The sequence below is a fragment of the Lates calcarifer genome, linkage group LG7_1, assembly GCF_001640805.2.
Source record: "Lates calcarifer isolate ASB-BC8 linkage group LG7_1, TLL_Latcal_v3, whole genome shotgun sequence".
Lineage (NCBI taxonomy): Eukaryota > Metazoa > Chordata > Actinopteri > Centropomidae > Lates > Lates calcarifer.
In genome coordinates this window covers 13,614,736-13,639,579 of record NC_066839.1, presented here as the reverse complement: position 1 = coordinate 13,639,579, position 24,844 = coordinate 13,614,736, and the positions used below count along the sequence as shown (strand labels likewise).

Here is a 24,844-nt window from a genome sequence, read left to right as displayed (position 1 = left end):
CTGTTTGTGCGTATTTTGGTTTAACAGCACGAATTATGATGTGAGGCAGAACGCACACTATGATTCATATGTGTCACATCTGAGTGTGTTCACCTCTATAGGTCCCTCACACTGGACGTGGCCCTGTATCCACTCCAGCCTGTCTGAGTTCTCCTTCTCCTCTCACCCCCTCATTGACCTGAGAGCACAGCTCCTCAGCTCGCTCCAGGGCCTCTCTCAGGGGCCCGCGGTCCGCGTGGCCGTCGGGGGTGTGCTCCAGGATCTGACCGACGGGAGAGAGGATGAACATCAGAGAACAAACAAGTGTCGGGTGGAGGAGTATTGTAATGATATACAAGAGCATTTTCCACGTACATTCTTGATAAGCAGGGGGTAGCGTGTGATCCTCTGCATGGGCTTGAGGAGGAAGCTGGACAGTGGCATTCCTTTACAGCGGTAGTTAGTGGCGATCTTCTGCTCGAGAAGAGGCAGACAGCGAGAGAGGTAAAGATTTAGATTTTGTTGCATCTCACAGAACCGTGTGTGCCCTCTCGGTTTCCTCCCACAACTCAGTACCTTCAGGAAGTCTTTAAAGTCGGGCTGGTTGTGGGTCTTGCTCTGCAGCAGGGCGGCGGCGTTGAGCTGGCAGGAGCAGAAGCGGATGTATGGCTGCATGTGCGCCAGCTCCGACGCCAGCAGGTCTCCTATGAGCTGAACCGGCATGTTCTCTCCTCCTGTCTTTTTCCGGACACGCAGGGCCCTGGGACACGGATGATGTGAAACACTTAAAAGGATTTTTGTTACATCTTCGGGTTATTTGCACTGAGCCAGGCATGAGAGCCAATCGAGCTAAATAACTTCTACAAACCCACAGAGTCAGTGAGCGTGTAGAAATGGACCCAATTTCAACTGTCAAGTCGTGCAGCTGTGATCTCCAGCTCATGGAGACAGTTGTGTGTGCATGTGTGTGTGAATACTGACTGAACTGTCTAAAATAATGTGTATAGATCAAAAAGCAAATTTATTTTTTTTTTTCATGTGCAGCCCCCCCCAGCCCATAGGAGCCAGAAACCTCCACTACCTGGCTGCAGGGAGCAGAATAGACTAAAGACATTCAACAGGATGGTTAAAGGTGGCGTGCGTGTGTGTGTGTGTGTGTGTGTGTGTGTGGTACCTACTTGAGCAGTTTGGTGTTACACATAATCAGCTCCCTCCAGTTAACGAAGATCACCGCCATCTCAGCTTCCGTTAGACGGCCTGACTCAGACATAGGCTTGTAGAAAACCTGAGATACACCAACAAGTAGAGACAGAAAGGAACAGAAACAATGTCAGTGTTTCAAATTCCAGAGAGAGGGCTGACAATTTCTAAACATCCCTGAGTGTTTGAGAGTGTGTGTCTGTACCTCTAGTACCAGCTCCAGGTCGTCCACGTAAGTCTCCTCAGTCTGGATTAGCTCATGGATATAACCCTGTCTCTTCCTCTCCTGAGGGGTCATCGTGTCCAACGTCATCAGGTCGGCACACCCTATAGTGCGCACACACATACACACACACATGCCCATGCAAACAAACATACATGCAGGCATGCATGCATGCACAAACACACACCAGCAGCACGTGCGAGGCAAACACACGCACAAACACTTTCCTGTCAGTTGCTAACATGGAAAATAACACAGTGAGCACTACACGCATCTGCATGTTAAAATCTCCTTTTATTATCAGTTCTATGATATTTTATTTACATTTAATGCACAGACAAGAGTGAGGCACGTTGTAGTCGCAGTACATGAACTTAAAGAACATACCAGGCAATGCTAACGCTAACAACACTGCTACCAAGGACACTGGATTAAAGAAAAATGAAGCACCTTTCAAGGTGGAGTGCTCTCTCCTTATGATTGCATAGGTGTAGATGAATAAAGGAACTAATGCTTGAGTGAAAGCGCAGTGGAAGACTCAGGTGGTAGTTCAAGTCTTTGAGGTCCAAACTTGGCAAAAGTTGGATGTACATGTCAGCAGTGTGGTGTCGTTTTCTCTGAACTTACACCTCAATGGTTGGTATGCTAATATCTGAGTGTTTTGGGGGTTTTTTTGTTTTGTTTTTTTTTTTTTCTCTTTTTTGCTGGTGATAATCACAGTTCAGTACAGGATGAGCCTCGGTTTTAAATACTTGGAAGCATTAATAAATGGAAGAGTGCATAAGAAGTGAATAATAACACAATCAGTTAGTTTTAAGTCATTCAAGCAATGTGTTAGCAAGCAGCAATCAAGTTTACTGGTGATTGAAGCAACAGTGAGTCTTCACATTGGTCCGTTTTTAGCAAGGTTTAATGTTGTTAGTGCAAGAATGAGTGACCCTGTTATAAAACTCTATCATACTAATTCATAGCCTTAATTTAGAAAACTAAATGATTTGAGTCTGATGCCATTTAAATATTATCTTCATTATACTGTGTAACCAGACTCTTATGATCCATATTCATCTGTAGCAAAACTACACTTTCCATGCTTTTTGTATCAGAAGGACAAAAGCCTCTAAAACTCATGTCTAGCTGCCTCTTCCTCGCCCCCCCGGTTAATTAGTTAATTAAAGAAACATCAAGGGAAAAACAGGAGAGGAGAGAGCGAGGGGGGAGGTAAGGGTGAGAAATTTATGCCTAACAGGAAAAAGACAGAAGAGGAAATTTAAACGAGGAGGTAAAAGAAGCAAAACAATACATAAAAAAGGGGTGGGGGGGGGGTCAAAAACAGAGGAGCACAGAACACCACAGTCCTAAAAGAGTGAGATGGAAAGCGCAGAGCTGGGCTGTTCTTGCTGGCGGCTGGGCTTCCTGTTGCGACAGGGCAATTCGGATTGGCTCAGACAGAAGGGGTGAGGAGGATAAGGAGGTGGAGGAGGAAGAGGAGGAGGAGGAGGAGGAGAAGAAGAAGAGAGGAAAGCCAGCATTACTGTCCTATAGAGGGAAGAAAAAAACAGAGATGAAGTGGAGGAGCGGGAGGGGGAGGTGAGTGAGATGAAGGAGAGACGGAGAGACAGCAGACATTAATATAGTTTTAATATTAATGCTGGACTCTTACATGCAGGTGCATTAATAATGCATTTCTGGAAATGTAAATGTTATTGCTAGTCATATCTGCTGGAGCATGATGATAATTTCTTACATTTTATTTCTGTAATGAAGTGCAGACCTTGTGTGTACTGGGGTGTGTATAAGCCAGAAGATGTTTGGTAGATTTAAAATTTCATTGTGTTTTGTGTCTGTGGCTTTAACAGATTCATACTAATTAAACGTCCAGTGTGTTCACTCTTGTTAACACAGATCCACCGCTGTGAGTAGAACATGTAAGCTATGAATACTAATTCACACACACACACCTCCTGCTTACAAATGGCCTTTTTTATTTAAAGTTCAGTCCAGATAGGTGTGAACGAGCAGTGAATAGAGTGGAATCACACCCATCACTACAGTGCAGTGATCAGTGCACTGTAAATACAGTAGCACGTATAGTGGACAAATACATTGTACTTCCTAGTGAAAATGCAGCTTCAATTTCCAGAAATGTGACTGAAAAATGTGCCAGTTTAAATTGAAACTTATCAATAATTGTTCCACTTCGTTGACCCAGTGATTTGTTGGCAAGGCTTGTTTAAAAGAGTAGTTTGATATTTTAGGAAATACATCTATTCACTTTCTTGTTGAGAGTTAGATGAGAAGATTGATATCACTATAATATTGCTCTGTTATAATATACAGGTGGTTATATGGCGGGCAAGGGAAAACAGCTAGCTTTCTTAGCTAGCCTTGGTACAGTTCGTTTTTTATAAGTTTGAAGAAAATAAGATATAATGTAATATTTAGTGAGCTTTAGAGGCCAGATTTTAATTTTCACCTTTGAACAAGAGCCAGGCTAACATTCTCCCCCTGCCTCCACTCTCTATGCTAAGCTAAGCTAACTACCTGCTAGCTGTAGCTTCATATTTAAGATGCAGCCTTGAGAGTGGTATCAATTTTCTCATCTGCCCCGCCAGGTAATGAAAAGTTCAGGTTTGCAGTCCATGTGTGAAAGCAACTTAAATCTCTGCAATTCCCAAAATGTCAAGCTGTTGAATGATTTTAAACTGTTGGTGCAGTCTGTTTAGGAAGACTTAAAAGGCCTGACCCATTATGTTTGCTTGGATTAGAGGAATCCTTGTTGATTTAACAAGGTGTGAGATGCTATCTGTTTCAAAAGGTATCCAGTGATATGTAGGGGATTAGGCCTTTTAAGTGCAATGGGGTTATGTTCACCAGTGATCCCTCAGTGATTGACAGAAACCAACTATTTCAAGCTTACCTGTCTGTCTCTCCATGCTCTGACATGGATGAGGAATCTACCGTACCTGGAGTGAGCCAAGTCAGCCAAATGAGATTTCTCAGCAGCAAGAGGGAAGTTCATCTCTACAGCTGATAAACATGTCCTATCGGCTACCGTTTGTGCCCACAATCTTAGTTCTCTCCATCAACAGCTCTCACATAATAACTCCGACTGAATGTGTGAATTATTGATTTTCTGTCAAATTGTATGACAGAGAAGTATTGTCCCTCTGAGAGAAAGTTGTTAAGGCAGGAAATAAAACCCTGAGGGTTACTCACATTGCTGACTGGGGTCTGATTCTGTTGTCATCTTGACATAATTGGTTGGCAGCAGGCCCGTGACCCCGTTGACTTCTCCCTTCCACCAGTCAGGGTTTGTCTTGTCCAGGATGTTGATCAGCTGACCCTTGGAGAAGCTCAGCTCATCTCGATTGGCAGCAGTGTAGTCATACATTGCGATAACTTGGCACACTGACGAGGGGATCAGGGGAACAAAAAGTGTGTCATTAAAGGCCCTTAAATTTAAAAAAAATATATTTTTAGCCCAGTTTTCAGAGGCTTTAAGAAAATGCAGAGACGCTTTAACATCTTCTGGTATTATGATTGAAAAAATGGCTACAACAATTGGATATTAGTAAAGCTACCAACAATGTAGTTCAACCATGAAATTCACAAAATGCCATCTACTACACCTTTTTTAGGTATTATTTAGCTGCTTATTAGCAGGGTCAATCGTAGTTTAGAATTATCAATATGTCCACTTAAAATGACACTGTGTATTCACTTGTCAATGTGTTACAGTAACCCAGCAATCCAAATTAAATATGTGGAAACAAACTGGACAGATCACAGTCATCACAAGCAGGGAGTCGTGTTCAGAGTGAGTCGGCCATCACCTGGCAGCGGAGAGGGAGAGGACTTGCTGCTGGAGGGACCCAGGAGCTTGACGTGAGAGGAATGAAACCAGCCTCTCTGCCGCTTCTTACCCCGAGCCTGGAGGGACGAGAGCCAGTGAGAGTAAATCAATCCCCTTCCCATTTCACTTTTGAATTCTAAATCAAGAGATGAATTGATGAATCGATTTTCTCGGGGCAGGGTGCTGAACCTCTGAAAATCTCAGCAGTGCAAATCAACAATTTCTACATAACAGTGATGGGTCTTTAGAGAAAATTTATGTTCATGGCCTTCATAAATCCAGCCAAAGCTTATCCTCAAGTCTGTGGAAATTTCTAAAAGATTTCTGCTCAGTGTCACATCCTACTTGTCTGAGCTTCATAAAAATTTAGCTTAGCATATTCATTACTGAGGGCACTGTACAATTTGACAAAGCTGTGGTATCATCGAACAATGCTGTTAAAATTTTGACTGCCTTGTCTGAGCTGCTCACCCCTCGCTGCTAACTTGACTCAGCTGTCTCATTACTGTACATTCGGGCAGAGCTGTAACCAGAGCTACAGCTGCAGCCTCAGCACAAAACAGGCTGTAAGGATTGACCTCTCACTGCTGCAGATGACCTATACACAACCCTGTTATTACTCCCGTAACCTCCTGTCCACTCCTCAGCAGCTCCTCATTGATCTGACAAGTCAGCAGACACAAACACATCTACAGCAGCAGCTGAGATCAAATGTTAAAATTCACTTCTTGCCTTACATGCTTTTACTTTCTATGTACCTCTAGTCCATGGACATGTTAGATTAAGCATGTGAAAAATATCCAACCCTAAGGATTATGTTATCAAATTACATGTTCTGTCTGAATGTTTGTCCAAAATCCAAAGATATCTAATTTTCTGTCATATAAACAACAACAACAAATAAGCATTTATCCAAATAGTTCACATTTTCCTTCACACAGAAACAGAGAGGGCCTGAAAATGGGTGGTGGATTTAAACTAACTATTGTATGATGGATTATACAGAGCTCCAAGGTGCACTTAGCCTTGGACTTTGAGTCAATGCTTTTATTCTTGCTTCTTTAAAAAAAAATGTTGCTGTAATTATTATACTGCCCCCAAGGCTCCGGGCACCTTACCTGCAGTTCCCCGAGCCACCAGCCGGTGGAGTTCTTGGCCAGGACCACGATCAGTTGCCCTGGAGACAGATGAAGCTGGTGCATCGTCGGGGCGACTGTGGCGGTGAGTGCCTGGGCGATCTCTGTTAACCGAACAGAAAGAGCCGAGGATGAGTTTGGATGAGGTAAATGTCAAGAGGCGGTTAATCGTCAGATTCTGTCTCTGTCTTCGCGCATGAGCATGTGAAATATGTGTGAGGTGCCGGGTTTATTCTCACCAGGTTTCTTGGCTGGAGCTCCCGGTCTTGACACCTGAATTAGTGAAGTGGCAGTAAAGTACATTTTTAACAACTAATTAACTGTTTATTAGAACAGAAATGGGGAAAATGCTGCTGATAACAGAACTTTTTAAAAAACGTATTAACACAACTTGACTCACCTCTGGCTCAACAGGTCGGACATAGTTGGAGGGGAACACCCCTAAATGGTCCCCAATGCATCCTCGCCACCACTCTCCTTCCCGCTCCGTCACCATGACAACATCCCCCTCAACAAATGTCAGGTCCCCCGCCTCTGGGCTCTCATATGTATACAAGGCTACGTACTCTGACCAGGGTTAAACATGAGAATAACCAAGTTAGTGTGTGGTGTGAGTGAAGTCTAATAATGAGTTTTCACTAATAGATTATTGTTATTAAATATACAGTAGAGATAGATAAACTATACTTACCCTCTAGCTGAACAGAGTCAGATGTATCAAATGCATCCACACTACAATGGGAATAATATACAGTCAGTTATTGATGTCAGATTTTACATCAGATATGTGTGTGTCTGTTCTCATGTGTGTATTCATACTCTGCATTGCCACCCGTCTCCAAAGTGACATAGCTTTTTGGGAACCACCCCTGCGTCCCGTTGAGCTGTCCCAACCACCACTCATCCCTCTGCTGCAGCACGCTGATGACGTCGCCCTGCGAGAAGCTCAGCAGCGCAGTGATGGCGTCGCCGGAGGAGAGACTGAGGTGAGTTTCTGAGGTGGCTGACCACGAGGAGACGGCACGAGCCAGCAGAGGGACTGACAACTGAGGAGTGGGATTAGGGAGAGCAGCGAGGGTTCAGCATCAGCAACTGAATCCATTTATAGAAGCAATATAAATGTAAAATTATGTCATTTGCATATAGATCAACTTAGAATATTGCAGTTTACAACATGGCTGTAACTTCGGCTGACTCCTTTAGACCATGAGATGTAACCTACAATTGCCAGACCTACTAACACTGATGTTATCTACTGGGAGATGGAGATCTGTAAATGTCTGTGTGACCCGCAGAGAGAGAGACAGAGAGAGAGAAAGTCCCAGTAGAGAAGGGCTATAAATATCCAGCCATGCTGCTGTTGAAGTGTTAGTGTTGGTGTGAGCAGCAGTGTGTGTACCCCAGCCAGACCTAGTTCCTCGGCTGGTTTATAGCCCAGATATACTACAAAGGCAAGCATCACTACACAAGCAGGAAACCCAGCTAGGGGGCAGGAATCAATCTCGCAAAAACAGCCAAGCGTAAGACAACTTTTAAACCAGAAGGCAGAGTCCAGCTAATCCTGAAAGTCATGACACTTTTTATGGTCATTTTCCAGCAGCAGATGTGAAATGATAGCAGGGATTTGTGTGTAATATAAATGCTCTAAAACCTAAAAAAAAAAAAAAAAAAATTTGGACAAACATTAGGAGTAAATTGTCTGTCTAATACTTTGGTTTATGACCAAATACCTACAAAACAAATGACATTCCTGTCAGCTTCTGGTGTACTTTGTGTTTAAGCCAATTTTAGCTTTCTAACATGCAAACGCATCTTTTTAACTAAGATGGTAAACATTATACCTGCTACACATACTAGAGTTGTTAGCATTTAGCTCAAACCTGCAGACTCTCTTGTTGTCCTTTAATGCGATATCTCATGACAGCGTAAATACAGAAACCCTAAAATAAACAAAAAGATGACAGATGACTCCCAGATTACTCCTGAATAAAACATGTCTTCTTCTTCCAGAAAGTTAATGCTAATCTCTAAACTGACGCAGCAACAAGAGAAGGTTTCAATTTTTCTGCTGAAGTAGGTCACTGAGAAGTTTATCTGTCCATTAAAAGCAAGTTTTTCCTTAAAGAGCATGCCTGGAGTGAGAAGTAAACACTTTTCTCCTCACCTGTGAAGTGTCTGATTGGGCAGGAGCTGTATTGTCGCCTGTTGCCTCCCCATCTGGGATTCTGGGTAAAACAAGAGAGACAACACCATCAGGGAAGGAGAAAACAGCAGAGAAGAAAAAAAAAACCAACTCACCAGTAGTGTGGCATAAATTAAAATTGCCCAAGGTGACTGTTACAGACTAGCAGTCAGCAAAAAAGCTCAAAACTGTTCTATCTTTAGTGCCTGGGAACTGAAATATCAGACAGAGAAGGTCTTTGAGGCTGTCCTCTCCTGTTTCTTCCTGCACTGTTACCCTATGATAAGCGGTGGCGGCGGACAGGACGTTTTTCCAGGTGAAGAAGGGACGGTCTCAGCGGCGGAGGGTGTGGGACATTTCTCTGCGTAACTCTGGGGGAACCAGCCCCTGTTTCCACGGTAACTCCCGCACAACCAGCCAGGCTCGCCGACAGTCTGCTCATCCACCTGCATCATGGAAAAATGCAGTTTACTCACACTCAATCAGACATAATGAGGTGATGACGATAAACATGTTGTTTCCCCCATCGCAGTCATCTTTCACAACAACCAGGAACAATTACCCTTACACAGCAATGACACATGAGCTGTGCATTCAGACAGTCATCACATAGTCCCAGGAGAGCGGGGTGGGGGGGGGGGGTGTTAACACTACTACTGGTTTCTGGCTGATCACTACACAAGGACATTTTGCAGTTTACACACCGACTACTTGCTACACTGTTATTATTACTTGGGTACCAGAATTTATTGTACATGTTGAATATCCACTTTGGACCTTATCTGTTTCTGTCTACTGTAGAAACTTCCATGACTGCCTTTCTGTTATTAGGGATGCTACACTGAAACAATACATTTCCTATTAATTTCAACTGGACATGGGTCATTTTGAATCCACTTACTGTAAAAAAGTTGGGATAGTAAAAGTAAAAAAAAAAAAAGAGGTTGGATTGAATGAGGGTTTTCAAAAACAAGAATTTTGAGGAATAAGCGTGTGAATCTGTGAGTCAAACATCTGCACAGTGTGTTTACAGTGTGAGTGTGTGTCTTGTACCTCTATGAGACAGTCTGCGTCTATACTCAGCTCGTCTGCGTTGCGGGCAACAAAGGAGTACAGGGCTCTGTACATGGTCGGCATGAACTGTTGCTGAGCCGCCTGCTGCCGTCCTCTTTCCTCCTCCTCCTCCTCTCTCTCCTCTCTCCTTCTCCTCCTCCTCCTCCTCCTTTCGTTTCCGCTCTTCCTCCTCCTCCTCTCCTTTTTTCTCCTCTCCTCTTCCTCCTCTCTCCTCCTCCTCTCCTCCTCCCGCGCTTTCTCCTGGGCTGCCCGGAGACAAGCCTGCGCCTCCCTCTCCTCCTCCTCCCTCTGTCGGGCCCTCTGCTCCTCCAGGAGCCTCCTCTGCCGGGCCTCCTCCTCTTCCTTCTCCCTCCTCTCCTGTTCCCTTCGCTCCTGCTCTCTCCTCTCCTGCTCTAGCTTTGCCTGTCTGCTGGGAGTAAATGTAACTTTTGAAAAGCCTTGTTAAGCATAAACAAAAGCAGATTCAAGTAATGGATCATTTGGAATAATCTGCAGCATGCACCAAACATAGACAAATTATCACAAGTCACATGTTAGCTCACCTGGCTGCCTCCTCTTCCTCCCTTCTCCTCCTTTCTCTCTCTTCCTCCCTGCGTCGTCTGCAGCTCCCTCAGCTTCTCGTCTTTGACTCGGTACAGGTCGTCCAGGACGGCCTGCTGCCTCACCTGCTTCTCCCTCAGCTCCTGATGCAGTTATCCAATACACCAGAGAGAAATAAAGACATCAGCCAGCAGAACAATTGTCATAATCAATCACAGCAACTGTGTGCCAGCTTTAATTCTGCTCAAATCACAAGGCAGCTGAGTCACAGTACTGTATATAGAATGTGTACGTAATCTGTAGAAGATGAATTTCAAAACTTATCTCTACATATGTGGTGGTTTAAAAAGTATTTGATGCAATAGTACGAGTAAAATCATTCCAAACATGCAAAACTGAAAAAAAAAAAAGGAGGAAGCTCACACACTGGCAGTAACTCATAGAAACGTGCAGATATGTGTATGTACATATGTACAAGCTGATCATTTTTCAACCGTGTGTGTGTGTCTGTGTGTGTTTTACCCTCAGGGTGCATCCTGTTTACACAGAAAACACAGGCTAGAACAAATCCCACAGAGAGAAACAACAACAACAACACTAAAAAAAAAAAAAACAAAGAAGAAGACATGGCACTAAAGCAGAGCTCCGTTTAATAATGAGTCAAGAGACAAAAAAGCAAGGATGAGCGAACAGATCGAATCGTCACAGGATGTGAAGGAAACGAAGATTGGGAAACTGTGGCTTAAGGGGAGCAAAGAGGCGAGGTGAAGAGAGAAAAAATAAGGCGGGATAACGGTGGAAAAGATTACATGGTGGGAGGTGAAGAGAGGAAGAAGGATAACCTTGATGAGAAGGAAGAGCTGGCTGAGGCAGGCCAGCAGAGACAGAAGGCCCCGCAGGACACAGTCATCCATATCCCCAAGCTATGAAAGAGACACACAGTGTGGTGATGGAGGGAGGGAGGGAGGGGGGTGGGGGGTTGGGGGATGGACAGAAGAGGAAGAGGCATCACAGGGAAAAGAAACAGACGCACAGGCGGAAAAAGGAGAATAGAAGAAATAGGAAAAGCATCCAGGAAGTGGGAGGCAGAAGGAAAAAAAGAGAGAGAGAGAGAGAGAGAGAGAGAGAGACAGGAGGTTAAAAGCTTTAAGAAGCAGTTAAGAAACAGAAACTATTTAACAGAGCAAAGGCGAAAGAGCCGGCTTTTTGGTGATTTAATTCTTTGTATCAGATTGATGATAGATTGTCAGAGGGTATGGCATCATTCTTCACAGGTATTGAATTATCAGGCTTTCTGGCAGCTTTCTGGAGTCCATGTGTGTGTGTGTGTGTGTGTGTGTGTGTGTGTGTGTGCAATAACAGTTAGGTAACAAGGTTTTCTTTGCCTGAGGGGTGAAACTTTAGAGTTACTGTGACCAGTTGAACAAGATTTCGCAGTGTCGCTTTAAAACTCCCTGTTTTTGTTCTTTTCCAATAAAGCCAGCACCAGAGGAGAGAGGGAGAGAGAGAGAGAGAGAGAGAGAGAAAGCTTCTATTCCTTTTATGACAATTTTGAGCTTTTACCAGACCCATTTTTATACCATCACAGCTTGTTTGAAAGTTTCAGCTCTTTCAAGTACAAACTGTGAATACTTCACATGTTCGCTGACCATCTTTGTATGCATGCTGCATATTTTTTTTTAGATGTTTTTAAAAGCAGCAGACTCTTGAAACTTCCTAATTTGTGAAATTTTAATGTGAACTTGATGTTTACTGTGATGGATTCACGACCCAAGCAAGCTTCAAGAATCTGCTTCCTGATTTTCATACTGGAAACGGATGGAAACCAAATGAATGTACATTCAAATTTCTAAAACACAGCAGCATGATTTGTAAGATGGTTATTGTAGTTGTGATGTAAAGTATAAGTGAAGGCTTATTATTATGTTGTAAATCTTGATTTTCTGCCTCCCAACAAGTGACCAAGATGTTGGAATCTACACTTCTTCAAAGCTAAGATGCTACATCCAAGTCACTCTACAATCTGTGGTCTCTGTAGTGGTCTGACCTGGCTCGTCCTGGATTCATTTAGGTTACGTTGAATTCAAATGGTCTAAACTCCTTTGAGACGGGCTAAAAATTGTCATTACCATCCTCCTGTACACATCCCGAACTGGTCTGTGCCAATCACTGACCTTAAGCTCTTTGTTGTACTGCTCCATCTGGGCCAGTTTGTCCGTCGTCTCCCTCTCCAGAGTGTCGAGCTGGTCCTTCAGCCTCCGGCAGTTCACGCCTTTCTCCGTCACGCTCGCGGTCAGGGTGGTCAAAGTCACCGCTACGGAGCCAAAAAGGTCAAAAGGTCAGAGATGATTGAGAGAAAATTCAGCGGCCGACACCGTTGTCCGCCTGTTGTGCGAGCAGGCGTTTGTTACCCACACGAGAGCTTGTTGAGGTTGATGTTTCGTAGCTTCTCGGTCAGTCTCTGTTGTTCTGGGACCAGCTGTGAGAGCTTCCTCTGCCAGTCCTGTGGCCAGAGGTAAACACATGTACAAATAGAAGATCAAAATACGTTCGTGGAAAAGGTTTGACAGGGCGGAAGCGACACAAAAACTTTTCCTTTAACCTCAAACTGAAGCTGCAGCGTGTTGATCTCTGCGATGCGTGCGTCCCTCTTCTGATTGACCAGGTCCACCTCCGCCTTCTGAATCCGCCTCTTGCTCTGAGCGTCACGGAGACGGTCTGAGATCTGCTTGTGCTTGTTGCCCTAGAGACCAGATGATACCACTGTGTATCTGTACCTTCATTAACACTCTTAGTGTGCACGTATGTGTGTGTGTGAGTGTTAATGTAGTCTCACCACAGCCTCCAGCTCCAACTCTAGACTTTTCTTTTTGGCCCTGAGTTGAGAAATTTCTTCCTGCTCCCCCTCTCTCCTCCTGCCCAGCTCCTCCCTCTTCCCTCGCTCCCACTCCTCCCTCCGCTGGCGCTCCATCTCCTGCTTCGCCGCCTTAAGAATACAAAGAATCATGGTCACTAGATATGACAGTCTAGATGTCTTGCATCTTACAAGCTTATCACCTCTCCCACTCACCTCCTTCCTCTCCAGCTCCCTCAGCCTCTCCTCCTCCCTCTGCCTCTCCATCTCTCTCTGCCTCTCCAACCGCCTCTCCTCCTCCAGCCTCCTCCGGTTCTCCAGCTCCCTGGCCTCCCTCTCCCTCCGCTCCTGGGCCTCCCTCTCCTCCCTCTCCCTCCTCTCCCTCTCTTTCCTCTGCTCCTCCTCCAGGGCCAGTCGTCGTTTCTCCAGCTCGGCGCTGCCTCGCGCAAAGTTCTCCTTCAGCTTGTCCTCAAAGGACACTGAGAAGAGGAGGAGGAGAGATGACACAGGGGAAGATGAGACACTCACAAACATGAGAAAACATACAGTGTACAGAGCATGTCGTACCACTGCTCTTGGTCTTTTGTGCAGGTTCCGTCTCAGTTGTGTCTATTAAACAGGGAGTTATGTAGGGCCCCGTTCCATTAACAAGCTCACTGGACTTGATTCCTCCCCTGAAACATAAAAAAAGAATGTAACTGGTTGTATTTCATTAATGAATCCAACAATTACGTCAATCTGTGCGTGTATTACCTTAGAGAGGGAGGCACCAGGTCTTGAGGCAGTGTGAGTGGTAGCGGTCGGCCAGTTTTAGCCATGTCCACCAGGTGCATTGCCAGAATGAACTCATCAGCTCGTAGCTGACCGTCCTTATCCACATCCGCCAGCGTCCTGCGTACGCATGACATAGTGAGTCATATGATAAAGCAGTAAAGCTGGAACTATACCTTGTTTTATGGTAAGAATATCATGATTTTATAGCTGTATCATTGGGTTTTAGTCACTTGGGAGCAGCAGAACAAGCTCATCGACATCGACAAGTAATTGTTGTTATGGGGAACTAATTAGTAAACAGTTGTTTGTTTACACTCCCAGCAGATACAGAGCAACATTAGCATTCAATTGGAGACAAATAAGTCAAATATTAATTCTCTTTTTAGCTCTGTTTTGGTCTTCACCAACTTTTGAGTCCAGTTTAGTGGCTTAATGCTTTAAGATATTCACCTGCTAGTTGCTAACTTGGTGCTGTGCAGGGAGTATATAGTGGGTTTATTACAGCTTTTTGGCTGAGAACAGCTGCCTGCTGTGGCTGAAAACAAAGCTGATGCGTGTGCAGAGACTGAAAGAAAGCTGAAAGACACTACGCAGAGAGTTGAGGGTTTTTGTCACTATTACTCATTTGATTGATGGCTAGTACAAAATTATTGCAGCTTTAAGTAATTTTCTTAATTGTATGCTATTAGATGTTGCATATTATAATGATAATACATCCTGTCTATGTACTGGTGTTGAGTTTTATAGCCTTGAGGTAGGAGCTCGCTGCTTTTCTAACTGACAATTCCAATTAAAATCTGTTAAACTAGAGACACTGGGAAGGGAATGTCATTAAAACATCAGTAAAACATTGTGACTCATCACAAAATCTGCTTCTCCATGTTACTTTCACTCTTACTGCGCAATTTCATCATTCAAATAAATAACACATCATTAAAGAAGTTATCCAGATGGTGCAATAAAGCGTGGCATTAATTTCCACATGAAGCAAAGAAGGAAAAATATCAGTGTTGTTTTGATGCACTGACACTATCAACGTATATGTGCTGCCTGTCTACTGATCAATAGATGCTATCATGAACTTCAAAAGGCACACGCAGGCTGAGGTGTGTTTACAAGCTGGATCATGCATAAATACACACACACACCTTATACTCACCAGATGGTAGCTAGCTGAGTCTGGGTTAGGTTTGATGCCATCAGCGCATTTCTAACCTGAGGTCCTGCAAAATAAAAATTACATCAGAAACAACAGCAGAGTGATTTCTGATGCCTAGTGATGTGGACGTCTTTCTGTGTGTCTGCCTGCCAAGTTCTGTTGAGTGGGGGTTAAGAGCAAGCACAAGAGTGCATGAGTGCATGTGTGCAAAGTGAAACTGGCCCAGAGTGTGCTCTGTCAAGTTTTGACAAGACCTCTCATGAGCAGCCAAGTGGTCCTGAAAAGCTTGTGTTTATTTAGGTTGGAGTGTGTTTGTGTGCATGCGTGTGTGTGTGTGAGACGCACCTGACAAGTAGCCACTCATGAGCTTGTCTAGCGTGTTGAACTGCTGACGGTACTTCAGTCTGGAGGCCTGTGGAACAGCCCAGTCGCTTGCACCAGTCTTGGGAGAGTTACTGGCCAACGATGTGGTGGAGGAAGAATTTGAACTATGAACAAAGAAAAGAGAGGCATGTCAGTATACCAGGATATCACCTAAAGGGAAATTACACAATAATATTATGTGGTCAGCGTTTCCTTTCTCCCTCGTATTCAAGCCTTGACTTAAAACCACTAATTGCTCCGAGACTCCCTGGTGTTATTTCTCAGTTCTTAATTAGCTGTAGAGGAAGGTAGTGCAAACGACCACGTAGACAATGACTCTCAGAAACAAGGCGGCACTGTGCTCTCAGGCTGTGCTAATCAACCATTCTGTTTGTATTATAAACAATGCCTCTGCAAGAATAGTAAAAGGATAGGCTGAGGTTGATGATGTTCATTTGAGAAAAATGTATTTTCTCTCAGTCATTATAGCTGGGTGGAAACTTGCAACGCTGAAATAAAAGAAGAGGTTTCAGGGAGACAATAGGAGAGTGAGTGTGGGAACCTCCCTCTGCCCAAGGGCCTTTTTTCTGTGTGGGTAGATGCATATGAATGTGTGTGTGTGTGTGTGTGTATAAATTGTGGCTGTATAATTCCCTAATATTAAAACATGTTTTGTGTCTACAAACAAAAACAGGCAAGAACAATGTGTCTAGCATTATATTAGAGGGTGTAACATTTAGAAATGAAAAGTAAAAGTGATCTGTGCAGCTGCTGGGTCAACCTGTATTTAGATCCTGGTACCCTTACTGATGCTTGCCTTAACACCTACACCTAAGGTCAGAACTTTGTTTACTACTGGGCCATTGAAAGCAATGAAATAAGATACCAATCCTATCCTATTCCCAAACCACACAAAACACCATGGGAAGGATCACGGATATTTGATACTACTGTTGTGGATTTTTGCTGTGAATCTGGCTGTCAGTGAAACTGCAGCAAACCTCTTCTTTGTTTACTTGCATGCTAGCATGCTAACATCATCACAATGATGTTTAGCAAGTTAATTAGCAATAAACATGAGGGGAATTTATTAGTTTTGTAGCTGTTTGGTCATAAACCAAAGTATTGGACAAAATGATTTTTTACCTGATGGCAATAGATGAGAAGTTAAGGGATCACAATCCAATATTGTTGAGACATTTCAACCAAAATCTATCTGTGGTGCTAGATCTAAAGTCAAGAAATCACCAGTCATTTGGATTCAGCCTCTGGTGACTATGAATATCTGTACATAATTTCATGGCAATGCAATCAATAGTTATTGAAATCAACAATAAAAATGTGGTGGACCAATTTATGAGTATGGTTAATAAAAATAAATGGAAACTTCACAATAACAGTGACCTCTTCTCCCAAGAATGCCATTTGATTCCTGTTCCTCTCTCATGTTTAGTGAGTCTAAACAAGCCTTCTTCCTACTTTTGCCAACTAGAACATCTGATTTCAAAATGCCCTTCCTGTTCCCCTGGTTATCTAACTGTTTCATCTGCCTGCATTCTCATCCTGAACCCTTCCCTGCAAAAACTCTGCTCCTTCTAAGCACCAAACTAATGAGCTGGCTTGGCCGTGTGTGACTTGGGTTTTTAACCAGCCTCTCCCTAAAAATCACTGCATAATAAATTGTACATCTTAAAAAGTATATTAAAACTTACTTGGAAATACTTGGTCCTAAATTAATATTTCAACCTGACCCTTGTGTGCTGGCAGGGGATGTGCTTTTTGCAAATGGCCACTGATTAATCCTGAAATGTGGACCCTACTTTAGGGATGAAATTAGCATAATCATTATCTCTACAGGCTATTCAGGGAGTTTACACAGCTATTTTGAGCAGTATGCATATATTTACAATCTGGTTCCCACCTGCTGGATCCAAGATCCAGGAGAGAGTTGGCTTTTGACATGCCAGTGGTTGGAGAGAACGCCATAGGTGAAGAGAAGCCAGAGAGAGGGAGCGCTGAAAAGGGAGGCAGTCAGTTAATAATTAAATTTCATTTTGTCAAATTCAAGGTAATGTGAGAAAATATGTAAATGTTGTTGTGCATACGTGTAAATACACACAGTGTGTGCATATGGTTTTCTTATGCAATCAATCTCTGACATATTGCAGAGCGCAGCTGCCCTTGAACGTGTGTACATCTAATCTTATCTCCTCATATTTTACAGTCACAGCACACAGAGCTCGAGCAGCAAGGTTATTGACATCTGGGTAAAAACAAAGTGATCGCGGTTGTCTGCAACCTTGCGCTAAAGAGGGTTACTCTCGAGAGCTCTAGCACTGATATACTGTATTTTCATAACCAGAGAGAGGCCGATAACAATAGAGGGAACACCAAATAATAGAAAAAATTCACACTCACTCTCTCATTACATTGCTCATTTCACAGCCAAAAATTGTACTTGAACAGACAGAGTGAGATTACAGGGAGCAGTCGAGGGAGAGGTGGAGGAGGTGAGAGATGAAAAGAACAGAAGTTAAAGATAAAAGAGAAATCTAAGAGAAAAAATGACTAAATGAGTCTGTGTATATGCACACCTGACATCACTAAATGTTGTTTATCTAATAGTTACAGTAACTGCAGTAAAAACTGTGGTTACTCATCTCCTTGGTGATGAAAAGCAGCTCTTACTGCATACTGCAACATACACACAGATACTTCCAAACTCGGTGCAATGCATAAGCCCTCAGGGAACAGATAGATAAGGTGAAGCCCTTTTATGCTGGATGTGTAATCCACACCACATTACTGCACCACTAAAGCTCAGGGGCTGAATAACTAACCCCGATACACTAAATATTACACACCAGGATTGAGTTGCACTAGCAGCATGTAAATCCATTATTGGGACTGTCTTCCCAAGTTGTTATCTACTATTGTCAATTCATTGATTTGATAAATGGGGTTGCATCATTAAAATGTAAAAAATGCGAGTGAAATGTGCAAATTATTGCTATGAAACATCCGTCAAGCTATCAAATTTCCAAAAATAACAATTTTAAATTAAAAATTTTAATTTTCCTGAAAATTAATTTAAGCGAATGGCTCTGGAACATAACCAAATATCTGCAGTGTATGTTCATCTTCTTGAACCAGGGTCAAATTTGAATGAACTTGTACTAATCCACCTGTCAATATCTATCTTTACTTGTCCAGCGAGCAAATCAGAATGGTTCCTCTGCAGAACCAACCTGCATTGTTGGGAACAAGAGGTGGGGTGAGGAGGTTGACATTGCCATTGGGGAGTCCAGGGTTCCCTAGAGAGGTGATGAGGGGCAGAGTCATTGGCGTCGGCATCAGGGGTTGCACAGAGGGCATGGGAGGGTTAGCCGGGATGGGTGTTAGGATGGGCATGGTTGACATAGCTGACATGGATGACAGACCAACTGACAGGTTTGGCATAGAACCCATTCCTGTAAGGAGGAAATACACAGGTGATCACGACGGGTTAAAGAGACAAACTGACATTAAAGTTAAACACAAAAATGTTTCATTTTGTGGAATAAAAACCCTGAAATTACTGTAACTCAGCTGAGATAAAAAAGTATTATTTGGATCGATCCTGAACTTGCTGCTTATTATTCTTTAAAATGTACCATCATTTTGTAAAATCAATAATTTTGTATTAGCAGCTATTTCTTTTTCAAATACATAACTATCCAATTAAACTCTTCAAATGTATCTCCTCTTTTTCCAATGCCACTGACAAAATAACAGAGAGGTTGGGTTCTGTGGAAAAGAGCATAAAAAAGTTGTATCTTTTAAACTGTAATACATATTTTACCAAAACGTGCTGATGAAGGGACGATTGAGGCTGAATTGGAGACAGGAGGCTGCTTCATGATAAGTGGCAAGGTAGAGGGCAAATTCCGCCCCTGAAGCTTGAGTTTAATGAGCTTCATAGCTATGGAGAATTCTAGTCTGTCCATCTTCCCATCGCTGTCCATGTCAGCTAGGTTCCTACAGGAGAGGGAGAAAGAGGGCTGAGGTAAAACATGATCCGTTTATAGCAAAGTGTGCATTCCTACAATTTTTTTTTTCTTCGTCGAGACAATGGAAACGCCAAAAAGTACGCAAGGGACACAGCTCTGGTGGGACTGAATTCCAGTAGCGTTGTTCACACAAACACCAAAACACACACACACACACACACACACACACACACACACACTGTCTGATGATCTAATTACAGCACAAACACTCTTTCTCCCCCCTTGCTCTCTCGCTCTCCCTCATACACATAGTTTACTAGGTGGGGCAGGCTGCGAAGGAAGGCGCTCAATAGGAGGACCAAACAAACTCTGACCAAAAACAAAGATTGGACTCACTGACCCACTGGCTCCTGATTTACAATAAATGTTACAAGAAGTTACGATGAAGTTTCACCAAGTTATTAGTTGGTACATACCAGATCTCAGCCAGGACAGAAGGAGGCAGGCCAGATTGGAGGAAGAATTTTCTTGCTTGTTCTCCTGCAGGTGGCGAAAAATCATGGGGGGGTTCAATGACATTTGATACAGATGGCTCACTGGTGACACAACAAGATGTTGTTCATAAACGAGCATTTAGCCTGTTTGGTATGACGACAGCCCACCTGAGACATAGCTGAGGACGGGGGCGAGCGTGTCAAACTGTTTGTCGTGTTTCCCCCTCTCCTCTGGAGTGATGGCCCACACACTCGCTCCACCTGGACAAAACCAAAGACAGAAGACAGACTTTTGAAGTGCTTTAAATTTACAGGATTGTGAGAGTGCTTGCTTTTAAAAGGTAGCGCAAATTCTGTCCTTATCTATAATTTGCAATGTCAGGATGAAGGCTCACTTAAAAAGTATGAACCACAGGATTTCATGGCAGCCTGCTGGTTAGGAAACATGCCACATAACCACAATGTCCATGGTTAGAATTCGGCCTGGGACCTTTGTTTTCTGTCTATATCTGCACTTTGAACTATGTAAGACAAATATATACTCGAAAAATAGAAACTGGAGGGAGCAAAAAGTGATATGAGCATGAGGTCCTGGACTTTAAAGAGTTTTACATATTATTATATTATGTACAACAGGACAATTAAGCAGGACATTTATACAAAGATGAACATAAAACATTGTTTGTTTCTGTCACTCACTGCTAAACAGATTTATGTTTATAATAAAGAATACTTGTCTATGAGGGGAAAAGATTTTTTTAAAATGTCACCTGGATCAATGACACATCTCAAAATACATAACAGCTAAGACTCTACAGCCACGCTAGCAGCTCTGTGAGGCTGTACTTAGGGTGGTGCTTTGAGCTAAATGCTAACTTTGTCATGCAATGAGAATGCTAACATGCAGATGGAATGATGTGAAGTAATGTTTACCACGTTCACCAGTTTTGTTTAGCGTGTTAGCCTGCTAATGCCTGTTTGCAGGAGATTTCAATAAAATTTCAACCTCATGGTGGTGCTAGAGGAAGAAGCAGGGGATCACCAAATTCAATAGGATTCATCCTCTAGAGACCATGAATGTCTTTACAAAGCTTCATGGCATAGACTAAAGTGGTGAACCAACTGACTGATGTTGCCATGCAAAAAGCTACACTACTAGCCTGATTAAAAAGTAACTAAACCCACTAGAAAAGCTCTAGAGAATTTTAAAGATGCAAACTCACAAATGCGCTCATACCACACACACATTGTACTGTACTGTAATACACAGTGTCAACAGATATTACTCGTGCAACTGGTGCAGAAGAGGAAAGAAAAATATCACACAGTGTGTTGGTTGTGCTTCACCTGTAAACACACACAAACTAGGCAATGCATTTAAAATCCCCAGAGCAGAAATGCCAATACTGAATTCAGTATACAGACTCTTTTTTTACTTCACCATCCAAAAAGTCTGCATAATTTCTACGCCAAACGAGATCTCCCCCTCAAATGAAACCACTCTTAATCAACTCCAGACAATGATTAATGTATAAAAGTGTCCAGTCAGCTTTTTTTTCACCCCGGTCTAATCTTGCATATCTCAAGGTAAGTTCAGGGTTGGCCATGAATTAAATATAAAGTCAAATGTGCTGTGCGAGGGGCGTGAAGCTCAACTCTTACTCAGTATCATAAGACGTCTTCAATGGACGAGGGATGAAAGATTATCATCGGAGCTGATAATCAATTAATCATGAGGGAATCCATGAAATTAACCAAATCATAACACCATCAGGGCATAATGAAAGCCTCTCCTGTCACTGCTTTCCCATAACTTCAAAGCTGTGAGGCCATTTCTGAGTGAAGAATTGACTGTGTGGACATTACGCACAGATGGATCTGTCCATATGGCAGTAATTGAATGGGAGAGATGTAGATAAGGAGACAAAGACAGATAATGAGTCCAGACAGCGGAGATAGAGAGGGAGAGTAATGCACAGAAGATGAATTCAGACTCGGAGGACTAGTTTATCAACTGTAAACTGCATTCAGACAGTAGAAACAGAGCCAACCATACGGCTGTAAAGTGGGTCTGCCATATTACACACTGAACTCAACTGGGAGGAAAACAGGACAAACTTAGTGGATCTCAGCTCTTCTGTAACTCACTTCGTAACCACCTCATCTTTCTCTGCTCGACAGCGACAGACGGGCCTCCCTGATGCCAACAGTTGTTACCATAGGAACCACCGTGGTGCAGCCCTCAAACAAAATGTTTATACAGACTTTTCGCAGCAGTAAGTGTTGAATTTCTTGAGAATTTTTCCTCCAAATCATCAAACTTCTATCATCACAAGCCCATCACTGGTTTAAAATTTTAAACATCTTGGTATTAAAATGTATGACTTACCAAAAGAAGAAATCTCCTCTCAAGAGTACAATCAATTTTACAAAGAAGACAAAAATAACTTGCTTAAAGAAAAAATGAATTGAACCCAAAACTGATCTGTTATTAAAAGAAAAAAAACATGGACATGACTGAATAAGTAAGTGAAAGATTTTAACAGAAAATACTTGTGGAAAAAAAATCGAATTGTGTCGTGATTGAGATATTTAATAGAGTTCATGGCAAGGTAACATAAAAATAAATACAGTATATACAGTAGTTTGTGCAATGTGCACCGACAGGGAGGTGCATATAATTTATTCGACAAGTGTCTTTTTATCTAATAACATAAAGAAAAGGACAGATGAAATTTATGTTTAAGCAGGAAACCAACACAATCCCCACTGTGGAAAATGTTCATATTTTATCATAAAATCTGGGTCAAAATTAACATTACAGCTCTTTAAATGGAACGACATTACAGATGTTACTTGGCCTTGGTAGAGTTATAATTATGTGATCTGTGTATACAACTAACACTAAACATGTGATTGTTTTTTAATTATGGTGACATCATATTAACTGTTTGTACCATAAGCACTGTCAACAGCAGTATGCAACATTCAGACTCTGATTCTTATCCCAAGATATAAGCAATTGAGGATATCTTACACTGGAAATTATTATCGCTAAACTTTTCATCTCAACATAAACAACAATATAATTATCAAGGGAGAGTAAGATTCCCCTTCTCTCTTTTCTCTGACAGATGCAAAAGATTCAGATAGATAGAATGAAAACTGTATTTGTAATGTGATGGGTTCAGTATTATCAGTGGGAGATATAAAACTCTTTGGGATAGTTATGGGTGTATGTCTTCATAGACCTGGTATCCATGCTGTAATTTATTCACCAGCCTCAGGAAATACCACCCTGCCCATGATGGAACTTCCTCCCCGACACTAACCCAAACAACCCACTGGCTCTTGTTGACCGCACACAGACATATTACGCATGCATCTCTCAGGAATGTCACAATGGACTGCTGAGCTTCAGTAACGGCACAGAAGATGGAACTGGAGCAACTACAGAGTTACAGAGAGGAAGACTAAAAATTTCCTAATATACATGGGCAGATACAATCAAAAACTGTCAGCTGTTCGCTTCACTGAGAAACGTCTGTAAGCAAACGCTGTGGCCGACTACCTGGAGCTGGTTTCAACATCTAGACAAACTCACTCTGCCGTAACCCACCGCAGCAACACCTGTTCAGGTATATGCTTTTTCCCTGACAAAGCCACTGTTAGCAGCTCACAGTGCCCGACCTACTTCTGCCATTGTCAGCAAAACGCAGCTGGTTAAAAAAAGGAGAAAGTAATTAATCTCGCACAGAGATGTGAGTATTCTTCACATTGTCTCGTTGGCTTTGACAGACCTCATTTAGAAGCTATTGTAAGTGAGAAAGAGAGGCGATATTTAGCACAGTGCCACTGGGACATGTAGCTAGCATGGCCACATCCATGAGCCCGTCAGTTGATTCAGCGTCCGTATCAGCGAGGGCTGAATGCTCTGTGAGCAAGTGGGACACTGCAAAGCTTCTTACGCAGAGATGACAGAATCCATAGGGGTCTTCTGTGGCTTGACACTGGTGTTGGAAGCATATGGCCTCTCAATGTGAGAACAGATAAAAAGAAAAAAAAAAATCTGAATTTGTAGTAAATAAAAGCTTGTCCTGATGATTATTTGAGGCTGAAGGATCTTAAACTCAATTTTAAACTTCAAGTTTTCAGTCAGGTGTCAGTTGTTTGACATTTTTTATGTGTTCAAGTTGTTTTGAGAGGTAACCTTGTTGACATTTTGGCAAACGCACTCTCTTGCCGAGAGCTGGACGATACCACTCTCATGTTTGTTTGGTAAATATGGAGCAGAGTAGTAACTAGCATAAAGACTGAGAGCAGGGGGAAACAGCTAGCCTGGCTATGTCCAAAAGGAAAAAATACTCACTCTAAAACTCATAATTTAACACATTATATCTCATTAGTTTTATCAGTGTGTAAAAACGACAAGTTGTGTTTTTTACAGGAGGATATGTGCTGGACTACTTTTTAGCCGGGTGCAGTGACTTTGGGCGGAGCTAAGCTAGCTAGCTCCTGCTCTCTTTTGCAATCTGCCAGCATTCTTGTTTTGCTTATTAGTCCCCCCCCCCCCCAGTTAACATTTTCACTCTTACAGGCCACCACTGCAAATCAGAATGTGTTCTCAAGTTATATGGTTAATAAAAACATTAAAGTACAAATAGATATCCCTGGATCTCCATGCATAGAAGAACATATAAAACAGCTTCCTGCCCAGCAACCTAGAGAACAGACCCTCAGCAAATACCCAAGAGCCCCTCAGCCAATATTGAGACAATATAACATACAGTCCATCCACAGAGGACATCGCCTGTGCACAATGTAAACCAACTGTACCACACTTCACCTCCACAGCAGCTATGACACAAAGAGCCTCTCTGTCTTGTGTGGTTTTAGTTCCCTTTGTCGGGCGCTGTGTGCTGTTGTCTAGGTGCTGCACGGTCCTTAGGAGATGCTCGAGTCAAACCTCCAGACACCCAGCACAGGCCTTCTGGGGGAAACCACATCACTGCTTTCATAACCAT

At 42.7% G+C, this 24,844-nt stretch overlaps 1 protein-coding gene across 1 annotated transcript in view; it reads right to left on the bottom strand.

Annotated features, from left to right (window-relative positions):
• Positions 1-24,844, bottom strand: part of LOC108896863 (intersectin-2-like) — a 36,059-nt gene that overhangs the window by 2,859 nt on the left and 8,356 nt on the right. The window contains 33 exon segments of the mRNA XM_051071922.1: positions 94-159; positions 161-262; positions 355-453; positions 556-739; positions 1,158-1,264; positions 1,385-1,506; positions 4,619-4,810; positions 5,236-5,332; positions 6,374-6,495; positions 6,631-6,664; positions 6,792-6,958; positions 7,083-7,123; positions 7,211-7,437; positions 8,556-8,616; positions 8,850-9,019; positions 9,627-10,053; positions 10,190-10,245; positions 10,247-10,330; positions 11,030-11,110; positions 12,362-12,501; positions 12,603-12,690; positions 12,790-12,930; positions 13,024-13,173; positions 13,258-13,520; positions 13,609-13,715; positions 13,795-13,932; positions 14,975-15,038; positions 15,320-15,462; positions 17,259-17,352; positions 18,586-18,807; positions 19,179-19,354; positions 19,803-19,866; positions 19,989-20,081. Of these exon segments, the coding sequence (XP_050927879.1) occupies positions 94-159; positions 161-262; positions 355-453; positions 556-739; positions 1,158-1,264; positions 1,385-1,506; positions 4,619-4,810; positions 5,236-5,332; positions 6,374-6,495; positions 6,631-6,664; positions 6,792-6,958; positions 7,083-7,123; positions 7,211-7,437; positions 8,556-8,616; positions 8,850-9,019; positions 9,627-10,053; positions 10,190-10,245; positions 10,247-10,330; positions 11,030-11,110; positions 12,362-12,501; positions 12,603-12,690; positions 12,790-12,930; positions 13,024-13,173; positions 13,258-13,520; positions 13,609-13,715; positions 13,795-13,932; positions 14,975-15,038; positions 15,320-15,462; positions 17,259-17,352; positions 18,586-18,807; positions 19,179-19,354; positions 19,803-19,866; positions 19,989-20,081 (4,322 nt within the window).